Source organism: Chelonoidis abingdonii, chromosome 8 (assembly GCF_003597395.2).
Source record: "Chelonoidis abingdonii isolate Lonesome George chromosome 8, CheloAbing_2.0, whole genome shotgun sequence".
Lineage (NCBI taxonomy): Eukaryota > Metazoa > Chordata > Testudines > Testudinidae > Chelonoidis > Chelonoidis abingdonii.
In genome coordinates, this window is record NC_133776.1 from 93,737,216 (window position 1) to 93,752,086 (window position 14,871).

The window sequence follows — 14,871 nt, forward strand, 5'->3', positions numbered from 1 at the left end:
TTCCCCGGTCCAGAGAGCAGACACATTTCACAGTAGTACTTTGAGATGGGGAATCACAACCTCTGGTGCCAGTATGTTAAGACTTTCAAATCCTTTCTCTTTGCAAAAAGAAGGTCTGTCTTTTCCTCCTCTTTCTTCTACCCTTCCTTGTTACTAGTACTCTCTCTTCTTAAAAGGAAGCCTGTGGAGGTCAACCCAATGGGAGACGAAGCAGCTTGAGACCCTTTAAGAAGTGAAAATGCTTTAGAAGATGCGTTTTCAAGGTCTCAAGTTTATTTTCTACCAGACATGTTCTCTATGCTGAGCCTACCTCTTGTCTATTAAATGAGTGCTCTGAAATCCCGTTAAGGTCTAAGATCATTTGAGTTGTACTTGATCAACAGCTGTTTCTACTGACTTGCAAAGTCCCTGCTAAACTAATCTATTTTCAAGGTCACATCTATAACCCTTCATCTAGCAAGCTCTCCATCCACAGTGGAAAACAAATTATTTTGTCAATTTCACTCATCATCTGCTATAGCAACACTAAAATAGTGATTATTTTGTTACTTGTTTGTGTTCTTTGCAAGTACATTCCACCCTAATTTACTCTTTTTATATAACCTTTCTTCCCTGTTCCTTCTATGCTTGGGGCCCAGTGCGACCAGCCCACCTTTGTTTTCATTATATTGTACTGGGAGAAGTTCCTCCTTTCTATAATACAAATTAGTGAGAGTCATCATTATTTTTAAAGAAGGAAAAGGGAGGTAATAAATATAGGGATAACATTGGCCACTCTACCAATGTCCTCAAGGAAAACAGACCAAGTCAGATGCAGCCAGTGGAAGATAGTTCATCCAGTTCTCAAGCCTATTGTTGCTGGCTTAGTAAGGGCTTTATTTATCATGAGCTTGAATAGACTTATTCTGGCAGGGTTTTTTATTTTTTTAAAGTGATATAGCTCACCAGTCAGTCAGTTTCTTCAACTCTGTGCCATTCTACTCGTAACTAGTGAAAGGAGTGTTACATTTTTAGGGAGTAAGCATTTTAAATAGAACTAGCCTCAGGCCCTGTTCAAAATGTAATCTCAATAATGAAAAATCGTTAGCAGAAAATATAGCACTAATAAATTATACCAAATAATGAATAACAACCCCAAGTCATTATCTTTACGAGGCTTGATAATTTCTACTGGGTATGTGACTTCTCTTGTAATCAAGAATAGGGGTAATCATCCAGGTAAGTTGTTAATTACCAATTGCTTAATGCTGCTGATTATGTACATACATCAGTTGTAAAGTACATGCACTGCTGTTGTGTGGGTTTTTAGTGCTCCATCACAAGATCCTTAAAAATTCTTTAAAGCTGAAGTTTGTTTTCTCATCAGCAAGGAACAAAGGGTGAGATTTTTCAAAAACACCTAAATGTTTTAGGGGAAAATTGATTTTTATTGTCAAGCTGCATAGGGACTTTTCAAAACTCCTCCCAAAGTGTTCATTTTTCAGCTCTGATAACTATACTTTAGATTAAATAAAACAACAACAAAACATAAAAAGTCTCTGTAGGAGGGAAAACGCAGTGACACTTCTTTAGTATATTTCTAGCTGCAGGCTCCACACAGGCTATTCTTTGTGACATTTTATTACCATAATGATGTGCAACAAAAGACTTGCAATGGGATAAACTGGGATTTGTCTTTTTCTGTTGAAACTCATCGTAAGTCTAATTTGAGGAGTATGAGGATCCATTTTCTTGATGTTAGTGTCAGAGGTTTGACCATCTGGTCATTGATCATTTTCCAGGCGAATGTGGGTTTTGTACCAGGTAAAACAATCTGAAACACAGTAGCTGCAGGAGAATACTGAAGCAAAGTGGTCATGTTAGCGGGAACTCTCCAGGACTCCCCGTGATATTGTAGCCAGCCAGTGTATCCGTCTTCCAGACCTCTTTGATTCCAGAAAACTTAAAGTGACAAAGTGATGCATGATGGGAAACAGAGCCCTCATTATAAGGTCTGTCATACTTTGTAGTCTGGTCTTAAAGGACTGTGTTTCCCATCCCGTCTAATGAAAACCAGAATCTGACAGTCTGAGCTGCAACACTCTTACACAAACTGTAAATGCTTGACAGTAACACCATGATAAATATCAGTGTGAGTTGTTATTGCAGTAGCTGCTAACTCTGTTAGAGTTGTGAGTGTATAAGCATTTCCATTTTAACCTCATTTTCACATTCAGGAAGCATGTAGCTTGGTCATTAACATTTATTCTGGACTGACAACAAGAAAAACAAGAACATTTGGATTTAACTCATGCACCCTTTCCTGGACTTCACCCTCTCTGTTTTTGTGGGAACTGAGAAAACTGTGATCTTAGATTCTTATGTTTATAGGATCATAGATTTAATGCCAGAAGGGACCACTAGCTCTGTCCGGTCTGACCTTTTGCCATAGATTTCACCAATCATTCCTTCAGTGGAAGGAATTATCCCTGCATTCTATGCACGATTTAGTACCACTGACCCAGAGGAGAGCAAATTGCATCCCAGTGTACTCTAGGCTGGAGTCACCCTGAGGGGAGGGCAGGTGGTGTCTCTGGGATCTATAGAAGATATGCCAGTGAAAGATGCTTGAAAGGGGATGTGCTGATTAGCATGTCCCTCAATTGCCTGGTTATGCCTCCTCCACCCACTTTTGAGGCTTTGCTGGCCCTCACTGGAGAGATGCTTGCAGGTAGTACATATAAATCCCTTTGCTCCAAACCTTGAGGCCCTGCATCCTTACTATCGAAGGAGCTCAAGTGGGATGGGACTTCTTTTGGTGGTCTTCAGTGCCTGTCAGATCTTCCTCTAGTTGATAGCATAGTAACTCCTGCTGCGGAAGTGAAACCAGTTCTGGGCGTTGGACATTCTTCTCTTATCTGGTAATCAGGATCATTACAATTATGCACTGAGCTCAATAAAACAAATTGAATATAAGTTTTGTGTGATGCTTCATATTTAATTTGCATCTCTATAATATTTTCTTAACACCTGAATTGTACAACATTACAGTGACTTATTTGAGTGTGTTCCTGAATCATATAGGTGAGCTTCTTATGGCAAAGCCGAGACTCGTGAAACTGATGTGGTAAAAACTAAGCTATCAGTGTAAAACTCTTCTCTGTTCTTGCAGAAACTCCACCTATTGCATGAAGGTGTCAATGTCCTTGACAGTGGCTGAGAATGAATCTGGGCTTTGCTACAACAGCCAGATCCGATATTTGGAAAAATCAGAAGTCACAAAAAGAAAGATAATCTCCTGCCCCGATATTGAGGATTATAAAACATCAAATCAAGAGCCGGAAGTAGTATGGTACAAGGTAACATGGCCATCTAATTAGCATTTTGTTGAATGTATACAATTACTTCCTTTGTCTTCAGTCTTGCATCCAATTATGAACTTTTTGTGTGTCAGGTAATGAGTGGCTGCTCTGAAGGACCAACCAAAGCCTAATCGTTCTAATGCACAGGATTTATCTATACTGGTGCAAAATTAACCAGCCTGGCCACTGATGACAGCAGCTCCATATCTGTGAAGGGTCTTCCCTACTTTAGGAACTTAAAAAAACCTGCTCTAATAACTGAAATACCAGCTCAGATGTTCCACAGCCTCCCTCACTCCAGTTTCTACACAAGAGGAACTCTGCCATTTCTGAATATTGCAGTCAACCCAACTGGAGGCAACACATTGACATGGCATCAGCACCACCGTGTAGTGTGTCTGTGCATGATGTGTATACATAATACATGTTGAAAAGCACTGAGTTTTGACTTGCCAGACACACAGGTGCCCTGGTGTGTCAGAAAATCACAATTTTAAAAAAAAGTTGTCATTCTATTTTTATTTACAAGAATCTTGACTATTTCAGTTCACAGTGACAAACCATGCACTGTAACTCATATAAAAGCCATGAAAGCTTTCCCCTTGGTTATATGGGCAGATATGTTTAGAGCTGTTTATACATGAAATATGCTTATTTAGTAAAGTATGAAATTGTACAGAAAAGAAAGTGTATGGGCATAAGTGTCTCATGTCCTACCCATGTACCTGCTGAATACCAAAAGGCTGAAGAATGCATTATCATTGTGTAAGTTCACATTGCAGAAATTATCTGACAGACAGAATCCTCAGCAGTCATGAAGTACAGTTACTCTTAAAATACTCGAGGAAAATGAATGCAAGAAAAGTGCAAACCAAAATCAGTGAGGAATTGTACTGGCCAGAAATGGGAACATAACTTTCATTTCTTTACTTTTCACACATGTACATGTCTTCTGTTCCAACACAGAGATTGTATAGCACCAGCTTTCGGTCTGACAGCTGACTGAGTTGTCACAATGATTAAATTGACCAGAACTGATATTGTATTTTGAAGATAACATTGCAGCTGCAAGACAATCAAAATGGACTTTTAGTCTGCTTTGCTAAGAAAAAGAGACATTACTGGAATAACCTACTCCATCCTCCTCCTTAGTCATACTTAATGATAAGTGTCATTTAATAAGTGCACTAACAATTGCAGATTAGATGGCAGGATCTTCACTTCTTAGACCCCACATACATCATCTGTAACAGACCTAAAAAAAGTCAGAACGGTTCAGTCACTTGGGATTTCAACTTTAATGTCGTATTATGCATGATGTATGCAGGGCAGGTTTTAACCCATTTGTGGCTAAGGTTTTTGAAAAATACTCCATTGAGAATTATGGTAGCAGCTGTAATAGACTTTCTCTTTTCTACTCTAAAGAAAGGTTGAGGGCCAGATCTAGAGAAGACTTGTGTCTCTGGTACGTTCCTTTGATTTCAGAATATTTTTATTCCTATTTATTATTTGTACTGCGGCAGCACCTAGGAGTTTCAGTCATGGACCAGGTACCCGTTATGCTAATTGTTGTATGTGCACATAACAAAAAGATAGCCCCTGCTCCAAAGAGCTTATAGTATTTAGCCCATAATATCTACATACTCTGCAACTCCACTGAAATCAATATAATTGGAGTGACTTATATCACTTGAGGGCCTGACCCAAAGTTTCTGAAGAGGGTCTGTGATTTCAGACTTAGAGAGATTGAAAGAATCAAGCCAGCTAACATCAGTGACTGGGCTCAGTGTGGATATATAGGCACACACATACTATCAATCACCTTCTCACCTGCTTTAGATCCAGGTAGGGCAAGGGCTGCTGTGCTGAATACTTTGGCCATACCCATGATACCCATGATACATCTGGACAGTGGACATTTTCCAAAATATGAAGATGATAGTCAAATAAAGCAAGATGGTCCCCCAGGATTCTTCTCCTTCCCCTTGTTTAAGGAGAGCTAGACACAGCTTCCACCAGAAAAACCTGTGATCATGATGGAACCTTTCAGTGACTCTTGTCCCTTGAAGGTCAGGGAATTTGGACTTGTGGCCCCTGCTCTACTGTGAGACAGCAGATCCAATGCTAGAAGGCTGCCATGGGCAGACTTCTCATTGTCTTCAGGAGTTCTGCATGTGGAGGTGCATTGATAGTAACAAGCTGCACAAAGCCTAACACAATTTGAGCATTAAGAGAATTAAGCATGGCTATATTTCTACACCCCAAAACAACGAGGAGTCTGGTGGCACCTTAAAGACTAACAGATTTATTTGTTATAAATCTGTTAGTCTTTAAGGTGCCACTGGACTCCTCGTTGTTTTTGTGGATACAGGCTAACACAGCTACCCCTCTAATACTTTCTACACCCAAACACTCTAGGAAAAATACTGACAAACCTATTATTATTAAACATGTATGTTTCGTTTATAGCAGAAATTATATTAATAAAATGCCTGTTTTAAGGAATTATGCTATTAATGTCAATGTGACTCTTTCCAAAGCACCATCAGGCCTAAATAACTGTTTTGACAACATGAATAAAGGATTTTTTTAGGTAAATGCAGGTGTCAATGATTGAATGAACAAGACTTAAGAACAGAATTACTCTCATGGGAAAAATAAACTGGAGGAGAAAAAAAGATCTATCTAGAAAGAAGAGCCCTAACCCCTCCTTCCCTCCTCACCACCTCCTTGCTATGACTGTGTTGAAGGAATAGCTATGAAAACAATTAGAATGACAGGTGAAGGACAGGTAGTAGTTATACGAGTCTGCAAAAACAGAGTAGTTGAGGTGCTGCCACTTAAAAATGTCAAGGAAGAAGAGAGAAGCACAATAAAGAACAGCCGAGTTATTCAAGTGACTAATGCGAGGAGCCTAGGGAACAAGATGGAGGAACTGGAGCTACTGGTGCAGGAAGTGAAACCGGATATTATAGGGATAACGGAAACCTGGTGGAATAGTACTCATGACTGGAGTACGGGTATTGAAGGCTATGTGCTGTTTAGAAAAGACAGGAAGAAAGGCAAAGGTGGTGGAGTAGCCTTGTACAAGGTCGGTGGATATGGCTTTGCTCTGTCATAATATATCAGGGATTAACGTTAGGAGGAGAGAGATAATATTTAAGTTATTATATGTAGCCAGGCCGAATGGGTTACGACTGGTCTTGGAAGTTTGACTTGAATTAGACGAGGTTTACTACCCTTAGGGTGAGTGAAGTTCTGGAACGGCCTTCGAGGGAGTAGTGGGAAAGACTTATGGCTTAAGACTAAGCTTGATACGTTATGGAGGGGATGTTGATGTGATAGTTTTTGGGCATGATTTGGATTATCGGAGATAAGTCTGCTCATGGTCTGTGAGGGGATGTTGAGGTGGAAGGGATGGGACTGAGTTATGCAGGAATTCTTCTTGGGTGCTGGCTGGTGAGTCTTGCCCATGCTCAGGGTTTAGCTAGATCGCCATATTTGGGGTCGGGGAAGGAATTTTCCCTCCAGGGCGGATTGGCAGGGGCCCTGGGGTTTTCGCCTTCTCTGCAGCGTGGGGCATGGGTCGCTGTGCTGGTGGATTCCTGCGCTTGAGTGTCTCTTCAAATCTCAATTTTGAGGATTTCAATAACTCAGTCATGGGTTCGGGGTTGTTATAAATGTGTATGGGCAGGGTTTTGTGGCCTGCCTTGTGCAGGAGGTCAGACTAGATGATCATATTGGTCCCTTCTGACCTATGAGTCTATGAGTCTATGAGTGCCAAAGACTCATGAGTGAAATGTGCAAAGAAAGAGAAGAGTTAAAACTACCCCATCAAGACAAACACTAGTGAAAAACCAGAAAAAGAACGTGACCTGGTTAAATAAGGAATAATCGTGCACCTCGGGACTGATTATCAAAGGGAGTTAACATCTCTCTGATAGGGGATCTAGTTTAATTTCCTCCAGAATATGAAGACTACTTTTTGTAGGGTTTTTGTGATTCCTACTTTCCGCCTTTCAGCTCTTGTGTCAGTCATGAACAGTGAGTCAATACATATAAAATGAATCCGGGCAAGTAAAACCCAGAATTTTCCATTCAGAGTTAGAGATGCTGGGTAGCAGATGGAAGAAGTAATGTAAATTAGCTAAAATTTGGAGAAGTTGTAAATCATTTTTAAATAGAAAGTGTTTTGAAGTAAACAAGGAGATAAACAGTATTGAATAATTAATAAGTGAGTGTTACAAACCTCTTTGTTTGGTGCAGTTCTGAATAGAAACCCGTGATAGATACAAACATTGTTTCCTCTACCTCATTAATCACTACATTAGTAATGATGTGACCCTCTTTATTAGACGCACATAATATATGAAGCAACATCTTGCCATAGAACAGTGATTCGTTTTGTTTGTCTTGTTCGCGCTGGTATTTTTCAAAAAGAAAAAAGAAAAATCTTACCATGGAAGCTATTATGAGACATGGGACTTTTACTGCTACGTTACAGAGTAGATGCAACGCAGTTACCTGCTGAAACACACTTACTGGTGCATTCTGGGAATTTTAGTCCTTTTTAATCAGAGATGGATAGACCTGGATCATATTCTTTGGACCAGGCTCATGTTCAGTCACCCTAGGGCAGAGGGTCTGTTCAAATTTGGGTCACCTTTAAATGGGGCTAAAAATCTAATGTAACTCAGAAAGGTATCTATGTAAAAATGTCACTTTCTTGCTCATCAGACCCATTCTCTGCATGCAGATAGGGAGCTGGACTTAGTTCCTTTTCCTGCATTATCAACTATTAACTAAATTCCAAGAGCAGGGCTGAATTTCACTTTAATTCACACTTGTGCAACCCCACTGGAGACCACTGAGTTGCACTAGTGTCAGCCAAGAATGTAATGAGGTGGTCCAAGTGTCACTAGGAGCAAAATTTGGATAGGACAATAGGGCTGCACAGAATCTGTCGTGGTAAGGGTAGCATTTGATTCTCTGTCTTTGCTACTAATGATGTCTGAAAAGCAGAGTGTTTCAGAATCTAGTATGAGTCTGCTGTGCTAAATGTTAGATAATCCATCTTTTTATTTGTATATTGATTACATTTTATTTGGAAATTGGGACACACAAAACATGGAACTTTCATGATTTCTCAAGGGGAAATGAAACACCACCAATGTCACTCTGTTCTTTAAGTGTATTCTATTATTACTGGCTATGTCAGAGCCAAATCGTAACACAACTTGATTCAGATTTTAGCTCATATCTAGGGCTGTGCTTTAACTGCTTTTTGCCACAGCACTGACACAAAGGGCCCTAAAGTTGGCATAGATGGCCATCAAAGTTCAGGGAGTTTGTCCATTATCATGGAGCTGGTATAATGGCTCCTACTCAATCCCATCTCCCTCCAGTTGTTGTAAGGCTCATGACCCGGGAAGGGGCCCGGACTTTACTGTCTCCTAGCAATCCCCAGGTGGCATATTGGCTCCTTGGGTGCAGTAGTAGATGACACAAGTTAGAGTAGCCCTTAGGCTGCTCTAACTTACTGTGGCGGACCGATTCAGGCCCAGAATTAGAGTAGACAAACGTGGCTTAAAGCCACTTTTTTGGACCTTCCTGAGTTGCTTTGTGTGCTCCCTGACTACTGAATTGGGTGTTCAGGTTGAGCTGGCAACGCTGAAAGTCACAGAACAAAAACAACCCATCATTTTGTTTGCAGACTGAGTGGAGTGGATATTAAAGTCAGTGAGAGATGAACAAACATATCACCCTGATGCACCTCTTTAGAGAGGCACTTATCAGGCTATGTCCACACGTTTACACTTTGGAATGATCAGTGCTTTAAATGATCAACACCATTAAGTATTATCAAATTTAGCTGGCTAGAATGACGCAATACTTCAGCCTGGAAGTGGATCAAGCACCAGATATTTCAATGCCTAGAATTTGCTGAATCACATACAGTACCAGACACTGATGTAAAGACTAAGGAACCGCTACAAACCTTCCTACCACGACAACAAATTAAAAATATTGACATATGGCCCAGGCCAGCCAAGTGACAGCTGGTGAGGGGTGAAGTCAGTGGGACCTGTGGATCATCAACACCTCAAAGGAGGGGAGGTGAGAACTGCACCATCCAATTTCAGGCCAATGATTTTTATTAAAAAACATAATGTAGCGAGTCAGGCACCGCATATTTAAACACTGTTTCCTCATTGTATCCTTGGAAACGTTTTACAAAAATGACAGGTCTGACACATAATAATGCAAACAAAGCATTTGAAGCAACCTATCTAGGTTCTTATCAGGCCCTCTTCACTGTCATATCTGAACACCTACTTATCATTAATGGATTTTACCCTCCCAACCCTCCTGTGAGGTAAGAGTTTCTACTCCCATTTATTGCTGTGGTACTGAGGCAGAGGATAGATTAAGTGTCTTGCCCAGAGTCTCTCAGGAAATCCAGGGCTGAGTCAGGGATTGAATCCAGGTCTCATGAGTCCTAATCTGGTGTCCACTAGACCATCCTTCTACCTAATCAGGAACTGCCAGGAATTTTCATGCCACTGTAAATGCATCAGCCACGTGGATTTTTTTCGTCAAATTTTCGTCTTGGGTTTTTAGTACATCTACACTGAGCCCTTATGTGTTAAGATTCAGCCTGGAGTCAAATTTCATGGGACTTATATATGAACAAGGATGTATATTTAGGAAAATACTGATGTATCTTTAATTAAAACAATGGTTTATGATGAAAAAAAGTAGAGATTTTTTTTTCTATTTGGCCCTGGGTAGACAATGTCTAAAACACTGCATGTGTGGTTCAGTGAGCGTTAATTACTGTAGCTTGTTATATACACGTCTGTTAAATTTTAAACAAAAATGACTTCAGATAAACCCCCGTTTTTCAAGTTGTGATTATTCAAATCTCCATGCTGCCTGGAATTCATATATCCAATATCCATACTGAAATCTAAATTGATTTTTTTTGAGAAACCTCAGTTTTGCAAAGGAATTTCCATTGAGATTTGTGTGAGGTAAGTGTTTACTTGTCCAGTCAGACTGGTGCTTTACCATATCAGCTGGTTAATTTAGGCAACTGATTTTTTCTGTGCAGGAATGTAAGCCAAAAATGTGGAGAAGCATCATAATTCAGAAAGGAAATACTCTTTTAATACAAGAAGTCCAGGAAGAAGATGGAGGAAATTATACCTGTGAACTAAAGTTTGAAGGCAAGCTAATAAGAAGAACAACTCAGTTAAAGGTTACAGGTAAGAAAATTCTTTCATAACAGAAGTTCTCAAATGAAGGGAAGATTCTTCTTCACACAGTGCACAGTCAACCTGTGGAACTCCTTACCTGAGGAGGTTGTGAAGGCTAGACTATAAAAGCGTTTCAAAGAGAACTAGATAAATTCATGGAGGTTAAATCCATTAATGGCTATTAGCCAGGATGGGTAAGGAATGGTGTCTTAAGCCTCTGTTTGTCAGAGGGTGGAGATGGATGGCAGGAGAGAGATCACTTAATCATTACCTGTTAGGTTCACTTCCTCTGGGGCACATGGCATTGGCCACGGTCAGTAGACAGGATACTGGGCTGGATGGACCTTTGGTCTGACCCAGTATAGCCGTGCTTATGTTCTTATGGCTTCACACAGCAACTGAAGTACAGGTAGAACCCAAGCAACCCCAAATGGGAAATTCAGATCAGGCCCCAGATGAAACTTTCATAGGTTGCATAAAGATAAATAGGCACAAAAGGGCCAAAAATAAAACCTTAGATCCAGGCACCCCAAAACTTAAGAGGAGTTCAGGCCCAGATCTGGACTGTGTGGCTTGGGCCCTTCTCTAATGGTGAATAGGAGGAACGTTGGCTGCAATTGCAAATAAAATAATTAGAAGTTGTTAAGATGTTGCCCCAGAGAAAGAGAGAGAGTAGAAAGAGTCAGCACGAGTACCTGCTTTATGGTTCCAAGTACACAATTGTTCCATGCTTTTAATCTTCTGATTCATTTCTGGCAATCAGATTCTCTGTTGTAGGTCTGGTCTTCAGTGAGGACTTCAGGACACTTATTCCGAGAATAAAATTAAAAAGCAATATTATAATAGAAAGCTTTCACTAAGTAGTTTCCATTTATTATGCCTTGCATGTGTGTTCACAGGAGAGATTGTAAGGACAGGAATGAAAGAGTAGGACAGCGTTATATACCCATTCATTCCTGAATCCTTTGCATTTCCCTTTTTAGATAATGTACCTGTCATTATTATTTTGCCATCAGCAAGCATCTGAAATCATTGTTTTCTTCCAGTTCTTCACACAATAACTTTTGAGCAAATGTTTAGGAGTATCTAGAGCCAGAGTCAGTCTTGGTATAAACAATGGCAAAATCAGTAGAATTGCACCTGCTTACACAAGGCTCCGTTTAGTCCATGTGTTAATTCTAACATGCTTTCAAAATAACATTGTTCATTGTCTACATGCATCCGACGAAGTGGGTATTCACCCATGAAAGCTCATGCTCCAAAACATCTGTTAGTCTATAAGGTGCCACAGGATTCTTTGCTAATTGTTCAAATTATGACTTTTAAGAAGATACTATGATTTATACATATTCATTTCCCATTAATTATCATTGTCCCTTATTTGAAATGAATCTTTTTCACTGGATGTCAAAATCATATGTTATAAGATTATTTGTAATCTCCTTTTGGCCTTGTACAGATCTCTGTGCCATGACCAACCCTGAACCAAAAGCTATCAAATGAAAACTCATGACCTTCCTTGGAAGCAGTTGCTAGACCAGGTAGCATGCTGGTCTTCAGTCAGAATACTAACTAAATGTGACTAATAAAGGTAAATGCATCCATGTCAATTCCACATGGTGGATGTTCTTTACCTTGCAGAATTGTCAGCTCTCTCCATCTCCTCTAGCATCTGCAAGACCTTGTTAGCTGTTCATTATCTCCCCATTATACAGTATGTGCAGTACTTTAGGCTTTAATTTATTTGCCCTGCAGCTATTGTAATATTTGCTCTCATTATTTGTTTGGATAAAAGGATTTATGGCCTGAAGTATTAAGAATTGTAAGTAAGGGACATGGTACCATTCCTGTTTGCAGAACACTTGAGAAGCAAGGGATTCTTATCCTTGCAATTTGATGTGCAATTTGTATACTCTCCTCAATTAAGAACAAGCAGTCCATTATTTCTTAATAATGTATGTAATCAGCATTGTGAACATAGCAGCAAAACATAAGTGATCTCAATTTACATTAACTTGCTTATAAATATATTTGGACTTTACCTATAACTTCAAACCCTAATTTTAGGTGGGGTTGAGACCCAGATCTGAATGTTTTTTGGCCTGGGTCCATCTCTATAGAATATTATATTTGAAATGCACTGCCAAATTTGTCTAGATGAATAATAGCAATGACTTCAACTGAGTACATGCAAAATCAGTGATGCCGGATATGTAATGATTTGGTGCTGCAGAAAAACTCATTTTTTCTGTTTTCGTTCACAATTTTATATGCAAATAGCTTTGAGGTATCGAGATACGTACTGATTTTATGTATCTGTTCATAGGAAAAACCTTTCAACAATATGACAGTGGTTTATTTTTCTGTGCCCATGACTGCACTGCAAAGTGCTGATTCTACAGGCAAAGCAAACCAAAGCTTGGGAGTAGGTGCATGGTAGGCAATAACTGGAAGATGCTGAAGTGAGGCTATAAGTGTTGTCCCAGAAGATTGAAGAAAAATATGTGTGTTAGTATAGGGACTGGCAAACAAGCTGAGAAACCCTTCTTTCTCTGTGACTAATTTAGGTCTTGGTTAATTTGTATTGCGCCTCCCACAAAATATATTTTGGAGTGAATACAAAGATAAAATAGAAACCTGACTAATGGTTAAGTGACGTGACCACTAAAACTAATAATGGAGTCCAGCTTTCCCTACTGTTTTTCACTGACCATAAAGGACAAGAGTCCATTTTGCAGGTAATTCTGTGAAGGCCATGCCATAAATCTAAAAGTTTCTTCAGCAAAACCAGGTACAATTAATCTAGAAAGGACAGTGCATTTGCTGCCTGCTGAACTGACTTTATATTAGTGGAACAGGACAGTCTGTCATGGATCTGGACAATCTTATCTGCTAAGTCAATGGAAACCTCTTCACAATAGCAAATAGTTAACTTTCCCTTTGAAAGGCCATTTGGCTCAGTCAGGCTGATGACCAGGCAGGTTCTCTGATCCTGATTTCATAGATATTGTAGTGAAGGACAAGAATAACCTCCAGTCAATCCTTGGTATACAAATGTAAGAAATTTGCCTCAGTCAGACCAAGAACATGTCTTTTGCCACCAATTCTCTAGCCTGATTTCCTACCACTTCACCTGTTCTGACGGCCATCTGTAATCAACAGTGACTTGTAAGAGACAGGCATTTAGGGAACAGGTTGCTGCTGGCTGTAGTAGTCCACCTACTGGTTGATGCAGTGGGCAGCATTATCTCACTTCCTGGAAGTGAATTCAGGAATCCAGTTGAGTTTCCATCAAAATAGATTTACTATGCTATGAGGAGAGAGGACAGAACCTGAGCTCAGACTGACAGGCCTGCTGCTGCATGTAAATTACAGTTAGTAAATATGGCTGAAGGCTAACTAGAAAAGCAATAGCTGTTAGAAGCAAAGCCCTAATAGGATTTTCACTGTTGATATATACTGCAGATGTGGAGAAAGAAATCTTACCTACTGCTTTCAAATGCTTTTTCTTCTGCAGGCTATTTCTAATGCTGATTCTACTGCTGATGCCTCTCAACATGCCTGAACTGGCATTTTGAAATCACAAGCACACAGGCTTTTTTGACAATACAGATTCAGAACTGTAGGACTCTGGTGGCCTTACTCGGAGGACATGGTGATCTTGAATTCTTTATTAGAGTAAAGGGCTAGCCTGACATTAAAATAGGCAACACCTGGGCTCCTTTATGCAAGGAGCTCTGTAGTACTGTGCAGAGAGAAGAGATTTAACTTAGATTGTTATCCTTTACATCTGCTCATCTGCAATTTAAAGTGTTGTCTACTTGAGTGAATGTTGTAGTTATTTTAATTTATATCTTCCCTGTTTATAGCCATGGACATTTCTATGACAGGCAGGCAGTATGCAGAGCACGGACCGACCTTGGTGGTGAATTAGTGGTGAGTGTAGCAATCCCAGAAGGCAGTATGCCCTGGAGGCCATATTTGATGCAGTGATGCCCACTTTACTCTGGTTATTCAGAGTGAGTACTGAGAATGAGAACAAAAAAAATGTAGCCCTTACTGTGTCTAGGTTAAGAGCTCTGTGCCTAAAAGTTTAGAGGCATCCAGAAATTCAAAGAGGTTTGCTTTATGAAAATTTATTCAAACCTCTTTATTCCAAAAATTGCTCTAGTAATCTTCAGAGAACCGATATTGCAGAGATTTCTGATCCTCCCTTTTGTTGCTCTGCCTGGGAATAGAAAAGAATATTGCACTATTTCATTACAGGTTGC

At 39.8% G+C, this 14,871-nt stretch overlaps 1 protein-coding gene across 1 annotated transcript in view; it reads left to right on the forward strand.

The window, feature by feature from the left end:
* The window catches only part of IL1RAPL2 (interleukin 1 receptor accessory protein like 2), a 556,252-nt gene that overhangs the window by 313,806 nt on the left and 227,575 nt on the right, over positions 1-14,871 (forward strand). Inside the window, exons 4-5 of the mRNA XM_032767086.1 lie at positions 3,152-3,338; positions 10,456-10,609. Coding sequence (XP_032622977.1) covers positions 3,152-3,338; positions 10,456-10,609 — 341 coding nt within the window. The remainder of the gene's footprint in view (positions 1-3,151; positions 3,339-10,455; positions 10,610-14,871) is intronic.